Source organism: Lepidochelys kempii, chromosome 10 (genome assembly GCF_965140285.1).
Source record: "Lepidochelys kempii isolate rLepKem1 chromosome 10, rLepKem1.hap1, whole genome shotgun sequence".
NCBI classification, from domain to species: domain Eukaryota; kingdom Metazoa; phylum Chordata; order Testudines; family Cheloniidae; genus Lepidochelys; species Lepidochelys kempii.
Window position 1 is genome coordinate 7,566,738 of NC_136389.1, and position 21,956 is coordinate 7,588,693.

General features: G+C 45.8%; 1 protein-coding gene across 5 annotated transcripts; it reads right to left on the reverse strand.

Moving 5' to 3' along the window:
• Positions 1 to 601: 601 nt before the first annotated feature.
• Positions 602 to 21,774, reverse strand: DRC3 (dynein regulatory complex subunit 3). 5 transcript variants are annotated; one of them, XM_073361822.2, is made up of 14 exons: positions 21,533 to 21,774; positions 19,611 to 19,670; positions 19,042 to 19,218; positions 17,270 to 17,386; positions 14,306 to 14,472; positions 13,286 to 13,432; positions 12,823 to 12,942; positions 10,995 to 11,110; positions 9,359 to 9,530; positions 6,459 to 6,590; positions 5,212 to 5,282; positions 4,135 to 4,258; positions 1,149 to 1,280; positions 602 to 890 (listed from the first exon to the last, which is right to left on the reverse strand). In XM_073361822.2, exons 3-14 carry the CDS (start codon positions 19,199 to 19,201, stop codon positions 723 to 725), a joined length of 1,626 nt encoding a protein of 541 aa, XP_073217923.1. In that variant the 5' UTR covers positions 19,202 to 19,218; positions 19,611 to 19,670; positions 21,533 to 21,774; the 3' UTR covers positions 602 to 722. The 5 variants fall into 5 exon arrangements, with proteins under 5 accessions (XP_073217923.1, XP_073217922.1, XP_073217924.1 ...); XM_073361821.2 differs by having other exon boundaries at positions 21,515 to 21,774; XM_073361823.2 differs by having other exon boundaries at positions 21,682 to 21,765.
• Between the last annotated feature and the right edge of the window lie 182 nt (positions 21,775 to 21,956).

Consider the following 21,956-nt stretch of genomic DNA (forward strand, 5'->3'; position numbering starts at 1 on the left):
TCAGCCCATGGGAAGGGCTGGAAAATTTGCCAGGAAAGGAGGAGTGGAAGTCTTCGAGTATTTGGCCCTTTCCCAAACTGTGCACAGCCACATCCATTCCACAAGCATGGGTTTCCCTTCTTCCCCCCCTTCAGTGCCCTGCCTCCAGCAAGAAAGGAGTCTGAGCTCCCTGCCAAGCAAACGGAGCAGCTGCTGCTGAGCGAGGAGGGAAATTAATGACTCGGCCCTGAGAAGCTTCTGCAGAATCATTGGTCTCCCTCCCTGCTGGTCAGAGGCCACTCCGGGCATGCTGCAGGAAGCTGCCTTAGTGTGGGGCAGAGGAAAGAGAAGGTTACCGGGAGTGCAGAGCCTCAAACCTCAGGCTTCCTGGGCCAGAAACCCACGATTGTTAGAGAGGCGGCGGTTAGGCCAATGGAGAATGTTCTCTTCCCCATCACAGCCTCGTGCCAGCTGTTGCATGACTCCTAACACTGCCTTCCAGGCATGGCCTGGTGTTGGAGAATCGCAGCTCAATCAGGGACCCAGCTGTTTGTGAGCTGGCTTTGATTTGCACCATAAGTCTCAGAGGGCTTCAAAGCAAAATTCTCAGCTCCTCTTTAAGAACTTTTTCAAACTAAACTGGTATTTTTATTTGCATATGATTTGGGGGGGGAGGGTTCACACCCCAGGATGAAACATCCCCAATCAGTGAGTATTTACATGGGGGCTGTCAGAAATGGTGATTAACAGGTGCGCCTCACCAAGGCCTGTGTCCTAACAGGGGAGCCACTGTTGGCCTCCTCCATTTGTTCCAGGCTTTCCATGTTGTCCAGCTCCTCCTGCAGATGGTCAATGTATTGATTAATCTCTCTCACACGGTTGCGGTTTCTGCTGATCTCGTTCTTGTGAACCTAAGGAGAGTGCGATCAGACAGTGGGTCCTTGGGCTTATTTCAAATCTTCAGTCACCTGCGGTAGCCAAAGGGCCCAGCAGAAAGTTAGGAGATACCTCCCCCAGCCCTTCTGACTCCCTGCTACATTGGCTGGATCCTGGTGCCTCTCTGCCCGCTGCGCTAGGAAGAAGCTGCAGGCCCGTATGCTTTCATTGCCTTGCTGCTTGTCTTTTCCCTGAACAGGGTTTTACTCCCCAAGCCGCAGGGGTTTCCTTACCTCCTCAATCACCGAAGAGGACCAGCTATTGGCTTTGGTGATGATGTCATCCTCTCTGTTATCGATCTTCAGCAGGTGGATATCGTGGGAGGCGTTCACTGCGTTGACGATGGTGTCTTTGTCCACAAAAAGCTAGGGAGTGAAATTGACCGAGCGATGGGAGATGTGGATTTTACATATAAATGCAGCAAAAGCAGGTTTCTGAACTAGATGTGGTTCAGTGCAGCACTTGGCAGCACCATCAGAGAAGAAAATAAAAGCTGTCTCTGGTACATCTCATGCTTTACCTGTTCAAAGCCCTGTACAAACTTAGCCTCACTACAGCCTTGTGTAAGGACTATTTTACAGATATGGAAACTGAGGCAGTACTGAAGTAACTTGCCAAAGGCTGCATAGCAAGCCGGTGCTGGAAGTAAACTCCTAACCCCATGCTTATTCCTCCAGACTGTGCTGCCTTCCAGCATATGGCAAGCCCATTTTGGCAGCTGTCAGTCCCAGGGAAGGCTGCATATGCTCCAGCAGGTATGGAAAATGGAAAACTGCACTCAAAAGAGGTGGCTTTAACTGGTGTCATGCACTGTGTATCTTTGTTCTGGCACCACAACTTGGAACAGAAGCAGCAGCTTCCCCCTGAGATTTTAAATGGAGAATGGCTTCTATAAACCATAATACTATCCTCCTGCAGCCAAGCCTGCCTGTTAAACCCCTGAAGATTACCTCTCTGTGGAGATGGCCAGGAGTGAGAAAAACTCAGTATGGGGCAATGGTGCAGGCTGCACTCACGGTCCATAAAGCCGGCAGCTGCCCCTGCCCCGGAGGGCTATTTTCTGAACATGTGGCACAAAAGTCACTTACAGCTGTCACTAGTTCTGGAGAAATAATTACCGCAGCCTGTCACACCTGGTAGGCAGGGCACCAGCTCAGAGAATCTGCCATGCTAGGCTCTGAGCTGGCAGGGTGTTGGCTCAGAGGGGCCTTGGGCAAGCAGGGCACTGGCTCAAAGGGACACTGACATGCTGTTTTGGATGTGTGAATTTCCATTACAGAAGCTTCTGTGCTGAGCCAGTCCCTAAAGAGTGATAGTAAAATTGGGACTAGATGTCTCCTATGAAAACATGAGAACCCCATTCACTCCTTAAGCACCTGGAGACATTAGCAGCGATTGGAACGGATCTTAATACAAGTGGTGGAAGCCTGGATCTGTTTATTTTTCAGCTGTAATAGAAATGTTAGCGGAGCAGTACATCTGCTCAGTGCTAAAAATGTGGATTTATTTTTTTGGGGGTGGCGGTAAAGATGGGGCAACCCAGACTGACAAGTGTTAAAACTCTGGGACAGGTCAGGTGTAGTACCCACATTGGGAAGGTAGTCCTTACTACTTCAATCCCCACTCCACCAAACCCCCTCGGCTGTAAGAAACTGTCATTTGTTTAATAGCAGTAAAAGGTCCCAGCTAGAGCGACATTAAATGGAGAGCCTTCCCAGGTAAGCTTCCTGAGGGGCCAGAATCCAGAAAACTGATATCTAAGCAACATCCCACCCTGTCTGTTCATCTGAAAAACAGATCTTGCATCTGCAAACCTCTATGAAGTCTTTGCCCATAATGTTTTTCCTTTAGTTATAAACCTTGGTAAAGAGAGTTGAATAATGTAATTTTCAATGTATACAGCAGCTTTTGTTCTGATAGACTGCAACCTGCATGATGCACTACCTCCATCCACTGCCACTGAAATGCAGCCACCTGGGGCAAAGTGCAATAGCAAGGAAGGGGGAGATTTTGGCTAAGGATACCAGATGTAGCACTGCACTCTTACAAGTGCACCATGGGATCTCTGCTATTCCCGTAGAGCAGACAGGACCTTGGTTTTTGAGGTCTCAGATGAAAGACCTATGTGGAATTCAATGTATCTGCTTCAAAAGGACTGATTGATCTCTGTGGGGATATGAAACAGTAGGGCCAAATAAAACCCTAATTAAACAGGTACAACTCTACTGACTTTAAAGGAGTGACAGCCAGGTTACATTTAGCCCACAGGCTCATGGGGTTGGGAAATCTACCAGAAGCGGGAATGGAGTAGCGCACATTGCCCCAATCTCCTGCTGTGTTGGAGGGCTTAGAGATCAGCCCGAGAGAGTCATGCTGACCTGGGAGGGGACAGGGCGAGGCCAGTCAGAATAGACACCACTCCCGGGCAGCTTCCAGCAGCAGAGCTCTGGCCAGAACACAAACAGGTCTTCATCCCTGGTGGAAAGCAGTGCCATCACCATCTTCCCTCCCACATACCGGCAGAGCTGCCCTTGCAGGCCCCGGGGTGAAATTTGGCTAGCACAGCTGCTTTATGGGTACAGGTGTAAGAAAATTCTGGGCTGCAATTTTATGGTCACACACACCATAACTTTTTAACCCACGTGGCACCTTTTTATAATTGCTGCAACTTTGGGTGGCGCTATGACCCTGTGCGCCAGCTCGCAAGGCCCCTCACTCAGCTTTGGCCTGGCTGCCCCTCCGTCATGCTTGCCTTCAAAAGGCAAGGGGTCTCTTCCATGCCACTGCCATGCTTCGGAGGGGAGGCTGCATGCCTTGGAAGGAAGGAGCTGGAGCATGGGTACGTGCTACTTGTGCAGGTGCCCAGAGGGGATCTTCATTCCTTATCAGGAAAGAAGTTGAGGGGAAGTCTGAGACAAAGCTTGTGAGACCCCAAGGGAGTATCTGCCTAGTGCCATGCTGCTGTCTGACCATGCCAAAACCACAACTTCAGCAAACTTCAGCTACAACCTGTGAACCGACAAACCACAACTTCCTTGCAGCCTTTGGGAGAGGGGTTGAAAGGAAACTACTTCTAGCTTTGGCAAGATAATTCAAAACGATATTGGGTCTCTGAAACCCAATCCTGATTGGGAACATGCTGAGCTCCCTTCTTCCTCCACACTAGGGATCCCTGCTTCCTAGAAGAGCCTAAGCTGCATACACAACCGGGGGCCTCACCAGTCGAGCATCATCTGGCATCTCCTCATCAAACTCGCTCTTGACTATCTTCTCCAGCGTGTTGATTGCAATCTCCAGCAGTTTCTCGTGGTGATGATTTTCTAGATCCCGGCATTGAGCCATCGTATGGAAGAAGGTTAAGAAACAAAGAACAGTGGCATTTGACCTGCCTCTGACAGGCTGGACGTGGTGCTAACATCATCAACATCGACAGAGAATGACGTTCTACATAAACAAGCACTGCTAACCCTAAAAGGGGATTGGTCCACTTCCTGTGAAGCAGGTGACCAGTAAAAACTCTGCTTGAGTTTGCATTGCAGACCCCCAAAAGGAATTGAGCTGGCTGGTGGAGAAGGTCCCGGAGTGTTCAAAAGCAATCCTTCCCCCTCACTACCCTCATTGTGTTACGTTATCCAGAGCTGACGCTGGGGGCCATTTGTACAGGAAGTTCAATGAGGCCTTTGATTGCATGTACAAAACTCCAAACATGACAAGCACTTGCACAGGGCTGAGAGTTGTGTATATAAAAATCATTTCACCTGCCACTGCAATGCAACCACTTCTGAGACGGAAGAGGGCAGCTGTTCTAGAGCACATGGCTGCACAACGATCTAGGACACAAAGAGACAGTACAGGAGTTGTTTTAGGTATTTCACCTCTTAAAATGGCAGCAATACACAGTCAGATTTACCAAGAGTTTGCTCAGAAATAGAGGTAGACTTTCAAAGGCACAAAGGGCAGCTAGGAAGGCTAACTCCCATTGACTTTCACTGAGAATTAGGTACCTAACTCTGTAATTTCATTACATCCTCATCACTAAGTTGTGTAGCAGTTCCTGTGTTGTCTTGCTGAGAATATGGCAGAAGTATTTGAACAGAGTTTGTATTTCATGAACAAGGAAATGTTCCTAAGAATTAATCAAAGCCTACAACACATTAATAAGCAACAATCCATTTCCACACAGTGAGTGCTGACTTCTGGCCCTTGCACTAATCTTGTGAAGTGAAGCAATACCTTTGCTGTGGGTCACATTTATATTACACAGAGTTCAAGGCCAGTAGATTGCCAAAAGGATATATCCCTTGGACGTTCTCAATAAATGTTGACACCTGTTCAGCAATGTTTCTTTCAAAATCCTTTATTATTTCCTTAACAGGAAAAAGAAAAGGAAAATTTACCAAGTACTCAAACACACACACAACACCGATCAGAACCAGGGAGGAGTCTAAAATGCAGTATACTTTTGATCTGATCCACCAGTTTTATCAGCACTGCTGGGGACTGAAGGTACCTCAGATAAATTAATTGTGCTGAAGCACCGAAAGGCATGTGCTTTTCTGCACTGGTATGCAAATCTCAGGGAAGATTAGACTCAATCCTTTTGGGAAGAGTTGATGGAGCGACGCATTTATAACAGACTCTGGGAAGTTCACTCCATCAAATCACTTCGAACCTTCTATGTACATTATGACTAGAGAACATTTTGTCTCCGATTAGAGACAGGAGTCAAAGTTTCTCATTCGGTTTATGAGGCTGCAGGCTTCTCGCCTTCTTGAAGACTTTGCCATCAGGAGCATAAGTAACAGCTGGGATTATGAGAGCTTTTGTTTAAATCCTGGAAGGTGGGTGCTGCTTCTTGCTGCCTCTCTCAAAAACGGGATAGTCTCTCAGAGCTTCTGCTTTCCCTAACATTCCTAATAAAAGGTTTAAAACATTCCAGTGCCTCAAACAGGGCATGTGAAAAGCACCTCTGATATTTCTGCAAAATCTGTCGGTAACCATTGAAATAAATAAATTAGCCCCCTCCCCATCTCAGATTTGCTAAGCATCCGGTCTGAACTCCACTACAAGCTACCATAGTCATGCTCCCAGTGGGGTGCTCAGGAAAGTGGACTAACTTGGTGTTGGGGCATGAGTGTAATTTTTTGGTCATAGCAATGATCCCTTTGAAAGAATCACACCCCTAGAACCTTGAAAAAGTGTCTTATACTAGGGGGCAGCTTCCAGAGTCAGGTCCACAACATGGCCCAATAACCTCCCGGATGACCCTTTAGCCAAAGCCGATGCCTTCATCCGCGGGAGCAGCGTGTGAATAGTAAGTTCCAATGCAACATATAAATACACTGGGTCCAATTCTCCGCTGCCTTGTGCTTCGTGTATTCACTCCTGTGCAGAGTGAGAATAAAGCCGGTGTCAGACACTACCCAGAATGATAGAGTTCTACATTCATTCTGCACAAGTGGGACTACGCAAGGGTAAGGCAACAGAGAATCAGCCCCAGTGTTCTCTATCTGAGACTTAGCAGATCTATCCGCTTGCCTTACCTCTAGCTGGTCAACCGTCTGCATTTCCAGGGTCATAAGTGTGTCCGACAGCTGACTGATGTCCTCATTGTACTTTACGAGTTTAAAGTCCGCAATCTCAAAATTACTCATGTTTTGAATGACGTCCAACTGCTAAACATAGAGAGAGATATACAATATCATTTGTGCTCACCATTCCATTGCAATTTAATTAACTGTTGTTACATATATGAGAAAACTTCTGGCTCACAATTGGCTGAAATGAAATGTAATGGCTTGCTAAGTGGCTGTGGTTTACGTACTCAGAGGTCAATAATACTGAGGTTCTCCACAATGTTAACCAACAAGATTCCACTGCAGCAAGTTGTGTGAAAATTCTAATGTATTTGCCAGTCAACAAATGACTTTTCCTAGACCTCCTACTTCAACTCACATGTAGAAAGTCCATGTCAAAGGAAAAACTATAAGCCTTATTAAGAAGTGCAGGTCTAAATCCTAATCCCTTGGAAGTCAAGGAGAATTTTGCCTGACTTCAGTGGGCCCAGGATTTTGCACTCGGAAGATATGTAATTGAACATCACAAGTAATGAGTTCTTGTTACACTGAGCGACAATAAATCTTGCTCTTCAAAGTTAAATACTGACATCAGCCTCACAGCGGTCAATAATCTTAATATTGCTGAGCAATGTATATGCTAAGCAAAGGTTATTTTCAAGAAGCATCTTTGTAATAAATCTCTCCTACTGAAATCTGAGCATTAAAAATATATTTTGAAGGAGCCTAATGCACCTCACAGTTGGAGCCAATAGAAGGGGCTAAAATTAGGCAAGAACCATTGCAAGAGGGCTATGTGTAAATCAAATAAGATTATGCAGACACTGTAATGTTAAAGGGGCATTTCTTTATATAATTTAATCAAGCCAGGAGGCCCCAAGCAATTAAAACCAGGCTCCTGTTAGCAACACCTGCTGCTTTAGGGCTTTGGCATAATTCTTTGCTCCTTAACCAGCTTCAGAGCAAGCTGAGCTGTCTTGCAGTTCATATAGACCTGTGTGATGGAATTATAGCTAGGCAAATGCAGCCTAGCAATGGTTTATATTTTATCACCTTCTAATCTCCTCCTACCCATTTTTAAACTGGTATTACTAAGCCTGCAAGATCCATTTATCAGCATTTCTGACTGACTGACTCCCTCTGTCACCTTGACCAGCTCACTTAGGTCAGAATTTTTCATATGCAACAAGGTGCCTACATTCAGCACCTAAATCCATATCTAAGCTTGTAAGCAGGCAGAGTTCTTATGCTGTTCTGAGAAGCACACAGACATATTGCCTAAAATCCAGACTTATCCCTATTTTGAGTGTGGATTTATTGGTAACTCAAATAAAAATGCTTTTGGGCTGGGACTGTCTTTTTGTTCTGTTTGTACAGTACCCAGCACAACGGGGTCGTGAACATATTCCTAAGTGTTCTTCCCCCAAGGTTGTTTTTCCTCCCCCCCCCAGGATTTCCATTCAACACCTCTGAGGCCTCAACCCAACGTATACCCTGACTGGAGTTAAGTCCACTTGCTCGTCTGAGTCGGCGTTAACATACACTGTGCCTGCACACAGGATTCAAGCACTTGGTAACAGAATGACTCAGCATCCTGCCACCTTGTTACAAAGCACCTACATAAAAGCAGCCTGTTTTCAGAGGTGCTGAGCACAGGGGATCATGAGCGGCTTGTTCTGTACAGCTGACAAAGCCCTTTACCAGGGTTTAGCCAAGCTGATATTTCCATGAACTTCTAGAAACAATAACTGCCCTGCTATTTTAAATGGTTAGAAAGGGATACAGCTAGAAGCCATGACCTTGCCTTCCCCAGTGATGTGGCTGCAGCTCTCTGGAAAGCAGAGCTGGTTGGAAAATGGTATTTGCTGCCAAAATATTCAAACAAAATGAACTTTTTTTCTGTTTAAAGTTATTTCGTGGATTCTTTTTTTACAAAATGAATTGAAACCAAAATGATTTGAATAAATCATTGTTTGCAGTGTTGTTGTAGCCATCTTGGTCCCAGGCTAACGAGACAAGGAGGGTGAGGTAATATCTTTTATTGGACCAACTTCTGTTGGTGACAGACAAGCTTTCGAGGATCCCTGTTGGGAAGAAGAGCTCTGTGTAGCTCGAAAGCTTGTCTCTCTCACTAACTGACATTGGTCCAATAAAAGATATGTCACCCATCTTGTCTCTTGAATAAATAATGATCATCTTGTCAGGTTTTCCCTTTCCTTCTCCTTTTCCAGTGGAGGCAGAGTATGTGGGTATGGACCAAAAAGCAAAGATAAAATGAAAATTTCTGAATCAAAAATTTTCATTTCAGTTAGTTTCATAAACATTTTCAAAAGAAAAATTTTTGTGACCATTTTCATTTTCTTAAAAAAAAAAATCACTCATTTTTTGGTGGAAAAAAATTTCAGTTAAAAATCTTTGACAGCTCTCCTGCCACGCCTTTAAGAACCACCATTAACATGAAGACTTGTCTGTAGTAGGAAACGACTTAGTGTTATCATTATGTTGAATACACAGAGACAAGGACTGTCATGTTTAAAACCACATCAGCTGGTGTGCTTAGCCCCAGAGGCCACGTTTAACCACTTCCAGTTGATGTGATTTTAGACACACCAGTCCTTGTCTATACTGAGTGCTAAGTCATGCTCGATATTATGTTAGTTAACACAATGTCAATCCCTCCAGTGTAGACAAGCCCCTAGAAACATATACAGTAAGATCTGGGGCCAGATTCTGATTTCCCTTACTCTAGTGTAAACCTGGAGTCATTAAACTGATCTCAGTGGCGTTACGCCATACATCCCTGAGATCAGAGTCTGGCCTCTGATACACAGAAATCATTTCAAGAAATAAAAACTGTAATCAAATACCCCCTGGTTGTCATTTTCAAAATCTAGGATTATTTTTGTGCCCTGCTGTTGACTGTCCTGTATTGCTTCTTGAAGGCACTCGTAGAAGGTTGAGACTTCAGCTTGTCGCTTTTCATGCTCTTTCAGACCATAGGCAAAAAGGTTCTCACAAATTAATACAAATTTACTCTTGTATGTGAAACCGGAGTCAAGGTATATAATCTGTAATAGTTTAAATGAGTCAACACACTAAGCATGGCTGCATGATAATCAACACTGCTCCATTTTATCCAGCTACTAACAACCTAAATGCAAGGCAAAGCATCTTGACGGATAACTCCACTGAGCTGACTGACAGTTGAGGTGCTGAGCTGAGCATTTTTCACCTTGAAGGCTTGGGGCACATCATCTTTTCGCACTGGAGTTTTGCTACCTTAACTGTGTGGAGAGGGCAACATGGTGGGCACAAAAGGAAACTTCGTGTGCATTTGTCCCTGACTCTTCTGCCATTCAAGTAGAACAGAGCATCTGACTCTATCTGTCTCCATAGCTGTGAGTACAGCGTTTGTAAAGTTAATAAATCCTGCTCCAGAGCCAAGAGCCAGAGCCCCACACACACAGATTTGGTAGCACCACAAAGATAATGGCCATTGTGGGGAAGGGTTGCAAGTTGCTTGGCAATGGAATGGTTTCAAAAGTCTATTATATTTAGTCTCTGATGAACTTTCCTGACAACTGTGTCTAGCAATCATAAGCAAGGTCACATGTGGGGCCTTGCTAATATTCCATTAATCTGAGCTAGAAAAGGAAAGATACAATGATCTGCTTTTTGATCATTGTCCAGGATCAGTGGTAAGAAAAATGTACTAGCCGTGAATGTGTTTGTATTGGTCCTACAGGGTTAGCGTTTCTATCTGGCAGATTGAGTTTATAAGATCAAAAGCTTGTTTCTCTGACCAATAGAAGTTGGTCCAATAAAAGACATTACCTCATCCACCTTGTCTCTCTGACATCCTGGGACTGACATGGCTCCCACAACACTGCAGATAACCAGCACGCTGTGAGATATTTGACTTGGATAATCCTGATTATTCTTACTGTGCCCTACCACTTCAACAGTAACATGACTTTAGCAATTGCTATCGCACAACTTGCTGCAGATGTAAATTAAATCTCTAGGCCATTTGAAAGGGCGGATGCATTCTGGGCTTTAAGAGACTGCAAATGCCTTGATTTCTAGAGGTTCAGAAGGCATTGGCTTTTAACAGCAAGTCTGATTCAAGTGGAGAAAAAGCAAGATGGTAATCAGAATGATGTGATTGTAAAACTCTGAAATCTCATGACTGTCAGCATTGGAAGCAAGCCTTTTATACAAATGGGATTTCCCAATTTGGGGTTTCCAGTTTGCCAATGGGACAAAGCATTTGTTTTCAGCCCTTGTATTTAATGAAATATCAGACCTTAAAACTGTCAGTGGTCTCACGGTCTAGCAGTATTTTTAAGGCACTGGTCCAAGACTGAATACAGCAAGTCTCCAATCTCAGATCAATATAGCTTTCAGTTCTGCATAAAAAGAACAGATGAAGCATCCCTGTTGATACATATCCTTGTGAACTGAAGTCATCAGCTTTTATCACTAGATTTTCTAACAGAAGGATATGTCTCCAGCAGGTCAGCCATTCCAGGGAGGTAAGCCAGCCTGGCAGCTTCTGTATCTTCTGCATACATACTCTCAAATAAGAAGGATCCATTCAGGTACTCGACGTAAGCAGCCTTTGGAGAGAATCAGTACAATAATAAAAAAAAACCAAAAAACCACAAAACCAAAAAACCCCACAAAGAGCACCAACTTTCTGCAGAACTTACGTAACACCTTGCTTCTTCTTGCAAAGTGCTAAGGAAGGTTCAGTCAGTCAGGCTGAACGGCCCACTGAAATCAATGGCACCTAAATATCTTTGAGGATCTGGGCTGACATTATTAACTCTCCAGTTCTGAATGACAGACGCCTCCTGCTATGGAATGTGAAGCTCATAACAATGGACCAGATCATTATTACTATGTAGTGGGGGGAGGTTTTTTTAGCTTTCCAAGGAAAAACACTATAAAATCATTGATAAGTCCTCTTCTGGAATTAGATTTCAGAGTAACAGCCGTGTTAGTCTGTATTCGCAAAAAGAAAAGGGAGTACTTGTGGCACCTTAGAGACTAACCAATTTATTTGAGCATAAGCTTTCGTGAGCTACAGCTCACTTCATCGGATGCATACTGTGGAAAGTGTAGAAGAAGATCTTTTTATCTTTTATACTATGTGTATGATTATCATACACATAGTAAGGAGAGTGATCACTTTAGATAAGCTATTACCAGCAGGAGAGTGGGGTGGGGGGAGGTATTTTTTCATGCTTTGTGTGTATAAAGAGATCTTCTTCTACACTTTCCACAGTATGCATCCGATGAAGTGAGCTGTAGCTCACGAAAGCTTATGCTCAAATAAATTGGTTAGTCTCTAAGGTGCCACAAGTACTCCTTTTTTCTTCTGGAATTAGACAGTGGCTCCTTCACCAAACAATGTGACAGAGCAGTTCAACTCCACTTCGTGGTCCTGCAATGTGCTATCTAAGCTACTCAGGCATAAACGGGACAGATTTTATGAGGCCCTATGCAAAGGAAGACATGAAGGGCTCCATGCAGGTTCCTCAGCACCTATGACCTTTCCTCCTTGATCCTATCTCCATGTATTCGGCACTCCTCCATGTCAATTTTAATGCACAGGGATCTATGTCATTGTGGGGGTGGCACAGGCCTCCAACAGCCACCCCGTGGAAGTGCTCCTCTGATCACCATCTGCTCCTTGCTCTGTCCATGTGCTTTGAGGGGGAGCAATGCTGATGCCAAGCAGAGTGCGTGGAACAAGCAAGTGGTGTGGAAACAAACCTGCAGCACTACCATATTGCCAGCAGATGAATGGAGGCAGGAGAGCACCACTCAGATAGCCTGAGGGTAGCTGAGGGCACCACTCTGCTCTATCCCATTCTCGCTACATACCTTGACAGTTTCCCCATTGGGATCTTGCAATCACTCGTAAGATTAAATTAATACTGCAATATTATCCATTCACTAAGTCTGAAGGGGGAAAATCACTGCACTGTGAATAATGCTAACAGCTCCATCAGATCGGATATGGTGTTAATCTAGCATGAGGCTGACAAGAAACGAAACTATGATTTACTCTGGAGCTTCCCTAGGGCTGTCATGTAGGTTTCATTGTTCAGCCCAATGAATTATGTTCCTCCATATCATGCGTATGACATAGCAGCTTCAGTTTTCATTCAAAAGGTGAGATTTACAGACCTCAGAGATTAACACTGACTGTATTTTTATCTCAATCAATGTTAACCTCCCATTAAATCTTCTAACAGGTAAAAGAGAAGCCGTCTGGTTTTTTTGCAGTGCGGTAACAGACAGTCAGCCCCAGAGAACGTACCTTGTGGTGCTCCAACTCTTTCTGCTTAGCCTGCTCTTCCACCAGGTTAGCCAGGGCCTGAGCTTCCCCTTGCTTTAGCTCATCAATGGCATACTGATATTTTATTTCTGCAAGTTCTCGCTAGGAAATACAAACAAAGAAAACAATTGGGGTAGATTACCCTGTCTCCTAATAAATCTGGGTCAGATACAGCTCTCTGTGTAATGTACATCCAGACTGCTGTTGCTTTCCTGTGTTAGGTGTAATCTACGTCCTGTGCATATTAAAAATCAGTCCCAGGGAGGACATTTCTGATGGCTCTTATTTGTCTAGGTAGTATTTCAGTAAGACAGCAACTGAAAAAAGAATTACTCTAACCCTTTGAATGCTGGTATATTCCCAGAGTGCCAGCAAGATGAATGCTTTGGAAAGTGTGTGTCTAGTCTCCAAATGGTTAAATAAAGAGGAAGGTGGAAATACTTACTGTATTGTCATCCAGAAGCCTGAAGTCCAAGTACACCAGATCTGGAAGGTGAGCGGCAATAAACATTGAATATTGTTCATTTTCGCAGACAGGGTTCCCAGTGAGATTCAATGTGCGTAGGTTTTTAAACTTCCGGAGATAGACCACCTGTGCCAAAAGAAAGGAGATGCTGCATTCCCGCACGCCATGGGAACAACAAGCAGCAATGCCTTGAAATTCATGACATTTACCATCTCCATCCTAGCTCAGGACCTTGCTCACATCTCCATCCTTCAGAAAGAGCTGGCACAACACACTGACTGAATGTCTAAGCACAGTTACAGGTTTAAAGCAGTAGCTTCTAGCACAGTGTTGAACCATTTTATTTGAGAAAGAAACCACTTTCTATATGGTTCTTAAATATACAGTATAACTCTTATTGTGGACACACAATCTGTGGGCTTAGTGATGCAGCCTTTATATGGATGGATGATAAGCTTCCAGGGGTCTCAGACTAGTAAAACTGCCCTCCATAAAGGCCCAAGCATAACATCAAAGCACCCAAAATAAATCTTTGCCTCTGTTTTCTATTCACATAAGCTATGTTCCCTTTTTCAATTCCACTGGAGTCAACAGGAGTTTTGCCATTGATATCAATCGTAGCAAGATCTGACCCAATGAGTGAATAATCCAAAAATGGGAAAAGGTAGCTGAAATAAGTATTTCCTACTTGAATATCTTACTAGAACCTTACTTTAGACTATACAGAAAATGACACTTTCATGGAGAAGTCGCCCCTCTAAAAAGGTGTTCCGATTCAGTGAGAGGTGGCAATATAAGAATAACAGAGAGATAGAGGATATATATGTGGATATATTTGGGGAGAAAGGGATGGATGGACGGATAATGGATATATCTGGGGAGAAAGGGATGGATGGACAATGGGTATATATGGGGATGGAGGGAGGGGAAGACGGATATATGGATAGATAGATTAGAAAGGAAGGAAGGAAACACTGGCAAAAACAATGGGATTCTTACATTTTCCAAAGCAGTTAGATTATTGTTTCCTATAGAGAAGACCTGTAGTTCTTGTAGCGTGTCCAGATTCTCAATCTTAGATATTCTATTATTGTAGAGGCTCAAGTCCTGCAGTTTAATCAGAGCTTCCAGACCTTCAATGACTTCAATATTGTTGAAGGACAAATCTAGGGGAAGAAAAAAAAAAAAGAAGTCAAGCAAATTGTTTGATCTTCAACTAAATATCATTGCTTGGGGCCTGCAGTTCAGTTTGTACCTTTCATCTAATATATATATTAAGTGTTTTCCCTGGCAGTGATCAGTATTGCTGATGAAGCCCTAAGAAAGGCTCTGCATAAAACCACCACTCTTTTGGCAAAGAAGGAATAGATGCAACTTTTTGTACCACTTGTCCATGCAACTCTTAAATCAGACAGAGGAATCACTGAAGTCCTCCTCTACCCAGAAGCTGTGTGCATGACCAGCACGTGGCTCCTACCTCTTAGTGACACAGAGAGCAAGAGATGTAGAGAAGAAATCCATCTACGACTCTTATGGAAGTGCATAGCACAGGGGAACAGGTTAGGAAATGCCTAAAGAGATGCAATTCACAAGAAAATTTCTGCAACAAATTTGATAGCACCAGCTAGCTTTCTTTCCCTTAGACTGTTACCTGCATCACAAAGCCATCAGCGTAGTGGTGATGCACCTTGGGCCAACTCCTGCTCTCAGTTCATGCAACCCCAATAAAATCAGTGGAGATACACCAGGGAAGAGTTTGCCCACTGTTGCTATTTGACTCATGGATACTTTCACTCATCTTATTCTTCAAGAACATCCCATTCAGCACCTAAACTTATATAAAGATCTAGAGTAAAAATTTCAAGTGTATAAGTGGTTTAGGAGCCTACTTCCCATTTTCAACAGACTTAGACAATTGGGAGCCTACATCCCATTGACTTTCAATGAGACTTTGGCTCCGAAGTGCCTGAATCACTTTTGAAATTGGGACTTAGGCTCCTAAGTCAGTTAAGCATTTTTGAAAATGCCACCCTAAGATGAGACTTCCTAAGCCAGAAGATAGACAGAGATTCTTCAGGCAGCTTTGAAAATCTCAGTCCCCCCGACAATGTTTTCTTAAATATATATTTTTAATACTTTAGTGATAAACAAAAAGATTTTATGATATTCATGTCCTCCGACATTTGACAGTCAAATTGAGGGGCACTTCAGAGAGCTGACTATATCCCTGGGGAATGTCTCCCTTAGCAGTGTTTGAGATGGGGCATAACATCCTGTTTTCATTGTGAAGCTGCAGATGGTGAGAGACACTTTTGTTCGGAGTAGAACTGAGCTCCACTGTGTTCAAGTTCCAGCTTCTTAGAGCCGCACGATGACATCATCAGGATGGTTTTTGTTTTATTTCAAAGAGGTCGATATGCCCAAAATAACACTCTTTGGAAAGGTTTCAGAGTAGCAGCCGTGTTAGTCTGTATTTGCAAAAAGAAAAGGAGTACTTGTGGCACCTTAGAGACTAACCAATTTATTTGAGCATAAGCTTTTGTGAGCTACAGCTTACTTGTAGCTCACGAAAGCTTATGCTCAAATAAATTGGTTAGTCTCTAAGGTGCCACAAATACTCCTTTTCTTTTTACTCTTTGGAAATGGATTCCTGATACTAGTAAAGCAGCTAGATCATGAATGGAAGCTAGAGTTCTAGGACGCTACTGGCAGACTCAAAATAGTGGCCAGAGAAGGTCAGATTTCTATATCTTAAGAGTTTACTCTCTCTATATTAATTACTTGGATGCTACCAAACATGACAGGCATATCTGGCAAAATGTCCCCTACCACAATACCAGATTTATCAGGTGCATCCTCCTGAACATACCAGCAAATGACTGAGTCTGGGGTAACAGCAATGAAGGAGGTCCAAACCTCTCCTCACAGTGTCACAGCCTGGAGCGTACATTCAAGCAAAACACGCGTTGATTTACTTCAGTGGGTCTTTGCCTGAACAAGGACTGAGTAAGCAGGGCTGGGCTGAAGGCCAAGCTCCAGCTTCACCCTGGCGTACCACCACTGAAATCAATGCAGTAGTGAATCAGGCCCCAAGTCTCTTTGTCATGGGCCTGAGCCAGTGGAGCATCTCGCAACATGAGCTCGCCTAGTCTTACAGCAGTCACATTAATATTTGACTCCAAATGGCCCGCTCTGGGGCCTTACATGCCACAAAGTACAAAACAGGCTTTTGTTGGCTCAAACAACAAAGGCGCAGTCAGAGTTCATCCCTGATCAGGCCAGGCTTCTTGGGTTAAGCCAGATGGACCTCCTTCCTCCTCTGTCCCAGTTTCACTCAAAACTAGTCCCTGGAAGCAGCCAGCCCTTTTTATCCCACCTGCTGGGCCCTAATTAGTTTCTGGCTGCTCCCAGTCCTTCTAGCTGCTGGAGGTCCGATTTTCACTGGTTCCACCCGCAGCTGATCCCAGGTGGCCTTTCTTAGCAGCTCCTGGAGGTCTAAACTCTGTGCTTTTTTTCCCCAGGACACTTTCTTTGGGCAGGGTGCACCAAGGTTGCAGGGTCTTCATCTGGAGGCAACAAATACCTGGTACATCCCATCATATTTTATAACTCTTCCCCGTGCTAGCATGGGGTGATTGTTGCCAGTATCTCCTTCCAAACACCATTACAATAGAATTTAATATCTTGTGTAGGCATTTCAAAGTACAATTCCATTTCATTCTAGAAGTGTAGCATACCCAATCTACAGACACCAATTTCATTTCAACTATCAAGCAAAATACATATAACATATACTAAAAGCTGAGCCATCAATTGACAGTACCACTAACTGCCTTTTTCCAGTTATGACATGGACCTGAATCTGATCTCACTTACACCAGTGTAACTCCACTGATTTTAATGGAATTACTCGTGCTTTACACCAGTACAAGGTGAAGCCAGCCTCATACCCCTAACTCTTACCAAGCCAGATTAGGTGAACCATTGTATCCAACGCCTCTATCTTCTCAATGATGTTGTTGTCTAGCTGCAGCTTAGTCAGATTCACAAACTGCCATAGGTTATCAATCTTCAAAATATCTAAACACACCAAAAAAAAATACTGCAGTTCACATACCCCAGACTTTAGTTGCAACACACACTATATTGTACTAGTGACACATGCCCAATATTACCTCTTTGAGCAGATTATGATGGTGCACTGGTGTGTGAAGAGCACCATGGAGACTGCTAAAAGGTCCTTAGGCTAGATGAGGGTTTAGATTGAAACAACTGGAATAACCTCATTGTCTTGCACCACTGCCCACTGCTAATCAGTACTACCAGGAAGTCATTGAAGGGATGCTGACTGCAACACTGCGGTCAAGAGTGGCTTTATGGATTCACTACAAGAAGGCCTTGACCTTCACTTTGATTTCCAACTTAAAGATTGGGGCTTGGAATGAGACAGTACTTTCCTCTGAAGTTGCAGGCTACTGGTGGGTAGTGGCTAATTGTAAACAGCTACCCTATCACATTATAAAGTTACCCTGCATTCTGTAATGCTCTTCACCTGCTGAGGTTATGGAATCATTGCATGACAACAAAGCGGAACTACTATGAGAATTACAATTCAATTTTTATGCATCATATCGTCTTCTGTCTGGAGTGAAAACAAGAGTTATTGTGTTTTGATTTTTGGAGAAAATTAGATACACGAGGGCAGGCTGATATGGATTACAGCAAAAATTGGGGTCATGGTGATGGAATGCATAGGAAATTCTCATTTCCCTTCTTTTTATACTAGTGGGAGTTGAGATAAAAAGTAGAAATACAAATACAGAAGAGGAAAACCACATAAAAAACACGCTTTTAACCTCAATCAAACATGGCATGATTTTTTTTAACGTTAGGCATGCAACTGCATGTGAAAAATGTGCACACAACTGCACACTCCACTTGCAAGCAAATGCATGCACAAATCAGGAAATGGTGTGTGCAAATTACCAGAAGTCATCAATTGCACACACAGTTACCTCATTGGCATGCACACAATCATGATAACTGCATGAACAAACTAAGTGTACATTTTGCTCATCAATTTATTTTAATTTTTGTGTATTAACTTACTGCTGGTTTGACAGTACTAGGGACCAAATTCCTATATCCACATAGTAATGGGGCACACTTCTCCCACACCACCTCTAGAATGTACCTAAACCTGCAATAGGAAGGGCAAGTGGGTAATTCAGTCTCCTTCACCAATTAAATCCTTGGCCTCTTTGCTGAGCCCTTCAACAAAGCTGTCAATCAGTACCAATTGTGGTGATGGGATATTATTTTAATATAGATGCTCGTCCACTCTAAACTAGACTGTGTCCACCATAAGCTACCAAAGTGCCATCAGATGAGGACAACTTGTGGTCACGAGAAACTTAGGTTGGATTTGATTTGGCCTACCACAACAGGGCCAAGCTTGGTTGTGGCCATTAGGTGCCACCACAAGATAAATATTAAATCATAATAGTAATAATTAATAATAACAGAGCTGAGAAACTTTATAGCCCATTACCATTCAGCTAAACCATCCAGCCCCTAATATTGTAACTATTTCATATGGCTACAGCTAAAAATGTAAATTTAGTCCCTTATTATTTACATGACAAATTCCAGGCTAGTCATGATTATTTAATTACCAGTTTGTCACTTCAAACATACTACTATTATCCTTTAATTTAAAAAAATCTGATACTTACTTCTAAAATCAAGCTGTAGCTCTAAGACATCTTTATAATCAATGCCTTCCCTTTTGGCAAGCTGTCCTAATTCCTCTTGGGGCCCTTGCTCTTCCACAGCTTTTTGAAGCAGCTCTTCATCAATCACATTTGGCTCTATGGTATCGTATAACCGACTCATTTTCACACGAAACAGGCCTTCAAGAGCAGAACAAACAGTATCAGACAGTTACCTTTTTCAATGTGTTCACTGAACTGCATGCAGTATACAAAGAAACAATAGCACAGTGGGATATTCTGAGAGCCCAATCCTGCACCAATCAACTCAGACTTATTAGACTTTACTAAACAGCTACCCAGTGCAGGGCCAGAAGATTGTCAAACTCATGGGCCTAATCATGATACCATGTAGAAACCCTGCATCGAGTTTAAGGAGAAATTTCCATGCAGAAGAACTGCAACGTTGGGCACAATGGTCTCCCCACAAACATCAGTGAGCAGTTGCAACAGACTTCAATCGGAGCAGAAGAGGACCCATCCCACTACAAGGTTCTGTGGGTGAAATTCATCCTAGTGGAGAGGGCACGTACCAGGCTCTGCGTTGGGCCTCCACACAGGTGAATTTTACCTCCGAATAAGACTCGACGTACCTGTCAAGAGACGGTAGAACGTGCATGTGAGAATTACCAGTAACAGGTTTCTAAACTTTAAACGCCCATCTGACGCGGCAAATTCCGGCCTCACTCAGACTGGGGGAAGGGGAAGGAAATCTACACACGCGCGCGTGAGCCTAGCCTGCCCCCCAGCCACCTGCCCAACTGCCACCCATCCTGCCACGCAACCGTCCACTCACTTGCCCCCAGCCACCTGCCCAATTGCCACCCATCCTGCCACGCAACCATCCACTCACTTACCCCCCAGCCACCTGCCCAACTGCCACCCATCCTGCCACGCAACCGTCCACTCACTTGCCCCCCAGCCACCTGCCCAATTGCCACCCATCCTGCCACGCAACCGTCCACTCACTTGCCCCCAGCCACCTGCCCAATTGCCACCCATCCTGCCACGCAACCGTCCACTCACTTGCCCCCCAGCCACCTGCCCAACTGCCACCCATCCTGCCACGCAACCGTCCACTCACTTGCCCCCCAGCCACCTGCCCAACTGCCACCCATCCTGCCACGCAACCGTCCACTCACTTGCCCCCCAACCACCTGCCCAATTGCCACCCATCCTGCCACGCAACCGTCCACTCACTTGCCCCCCAACCACCTGCCCAATTGCCACCCATCCTGCCACGCAACCGTCCACTCACTTGCCCCCAGCCACCTGCCCAATTGCCACCCATCCTGCCACGCAACCGTCCACTCACTTGCCCCCCAGCCACCTGCCCAACTGCCACCCATCCTGCCACGCAACCGTCCACTCACTTGCCCCCCAGCCACCTGCCCAACTGCCACCCATCCTGCCACGCAACCGTCCACTCACTTGCCCCCCAGCCACCTGCCCAACTGCCACCCATCCTGCCACGCAACCGTCCACTCACTTGCCCCCCAGCCACCTGCCCAATTGCCACCCATCCTGCCACGCAACCGTCCACTCACTTGCCCCCAGCCACCTGCCCAATTGCCACCCATCCTGCCACGCAACCGTCCACTCACTTGCCCCCCAGCCACCTGCCCAACTGCCACCCATCCTGCCACGCAACCGTCCACTCACTTGCCCCCCAACCACCTGCCCAATTGCCACCCATCCTGCCACGCAACCGTCCACTCACTTGCCCCCAGCCACCTGCCCAATTGCCACCCATCCTGCCACGCAACCGTCCACTCACTTGCCCCCCAGCCACCTGCCCAACTGCCACCCATCCTGCCACGCAACCGTCCACTCACTTGCCCCCCAGCCACCTGCCCAACTGCCACCCATCCTGCCACGCAACCGTCCACTCACTTGCCCCCCAGCCACCTGCCCAATTGCCACCCATCCTGCCACGCAACCGTCCACTCACTTGCCCCCAGCCACCTGCCCAATTGCCACCCATCCTGCCACGCAACCGTCCACTCACTTGCCCCCCAGCCACCTGCCCAACTGCCACCCATCCTGCCACGCAACCGTCCACTCACTTGCCCCCCAGCCACCTGCCCAACTGCCACCCATCCTGCCACGCAACCGTCCACTCACTTGCCCCCCAGCCACCTGCCCAATTGCCACCCATCCTGCCACGCAACCGTCCACTCACTTGCCCCCAGCCACCTGCCCAATTGCCACCCATCCTGCCACGCAACCGTCCACTCACTTGCCCCCCAGCCACCTGCCCAACTGCCACCCATCCTGCCACGCAACCGTCCACTCACTTGCCCCCCAGCCACCTGCCCAATTGCCACCCATCCTGCCACGCAACCGTCCACTCACTTGCCCCCCAGCCACCTGCCCAGCCTATCCCGCAGCCACCTGTCCATTCCGCCTGCCCCACACCCGCCCGCCCATCACCCACCCAGCCTGCCACTGCCACCTCCCTAGAAGCTCGGCCCGCTCGCCAGCCAGCCGGAGCCCAAGATGCCCAGCAGGCAGAGGGCGCAGAAGCTGGCGAAGGCGGCCACGCGACCCCCCCGGGCACCCAGCCCCCGGGACGCTCGGGGGCCCGGCCAGCTCGCCCCACACCGTGGGCACTAGCGCTCGCTGCTAAGGAAACCCGCGCCGTTGCTAAGCGGAGTCATGTGATCTCAGGCGCTGGGCGACTCTCTCCGTCACGGGACAGACCGCGCCTGCCAATCGCAGCTCAGTTCGGCGGTTCACTTAGAAGAGCGTGTCTGAAGCTTTTACACCAATCAGAACGCAGAGAAGCAGTGTCGGCCAATCAGAACCGGCTCTAGATGTAGACGGGCTGGAGCGTCAGCGGGCTCGTGTGGCCGTTGCCCAATAGAATTGGAGGCTTA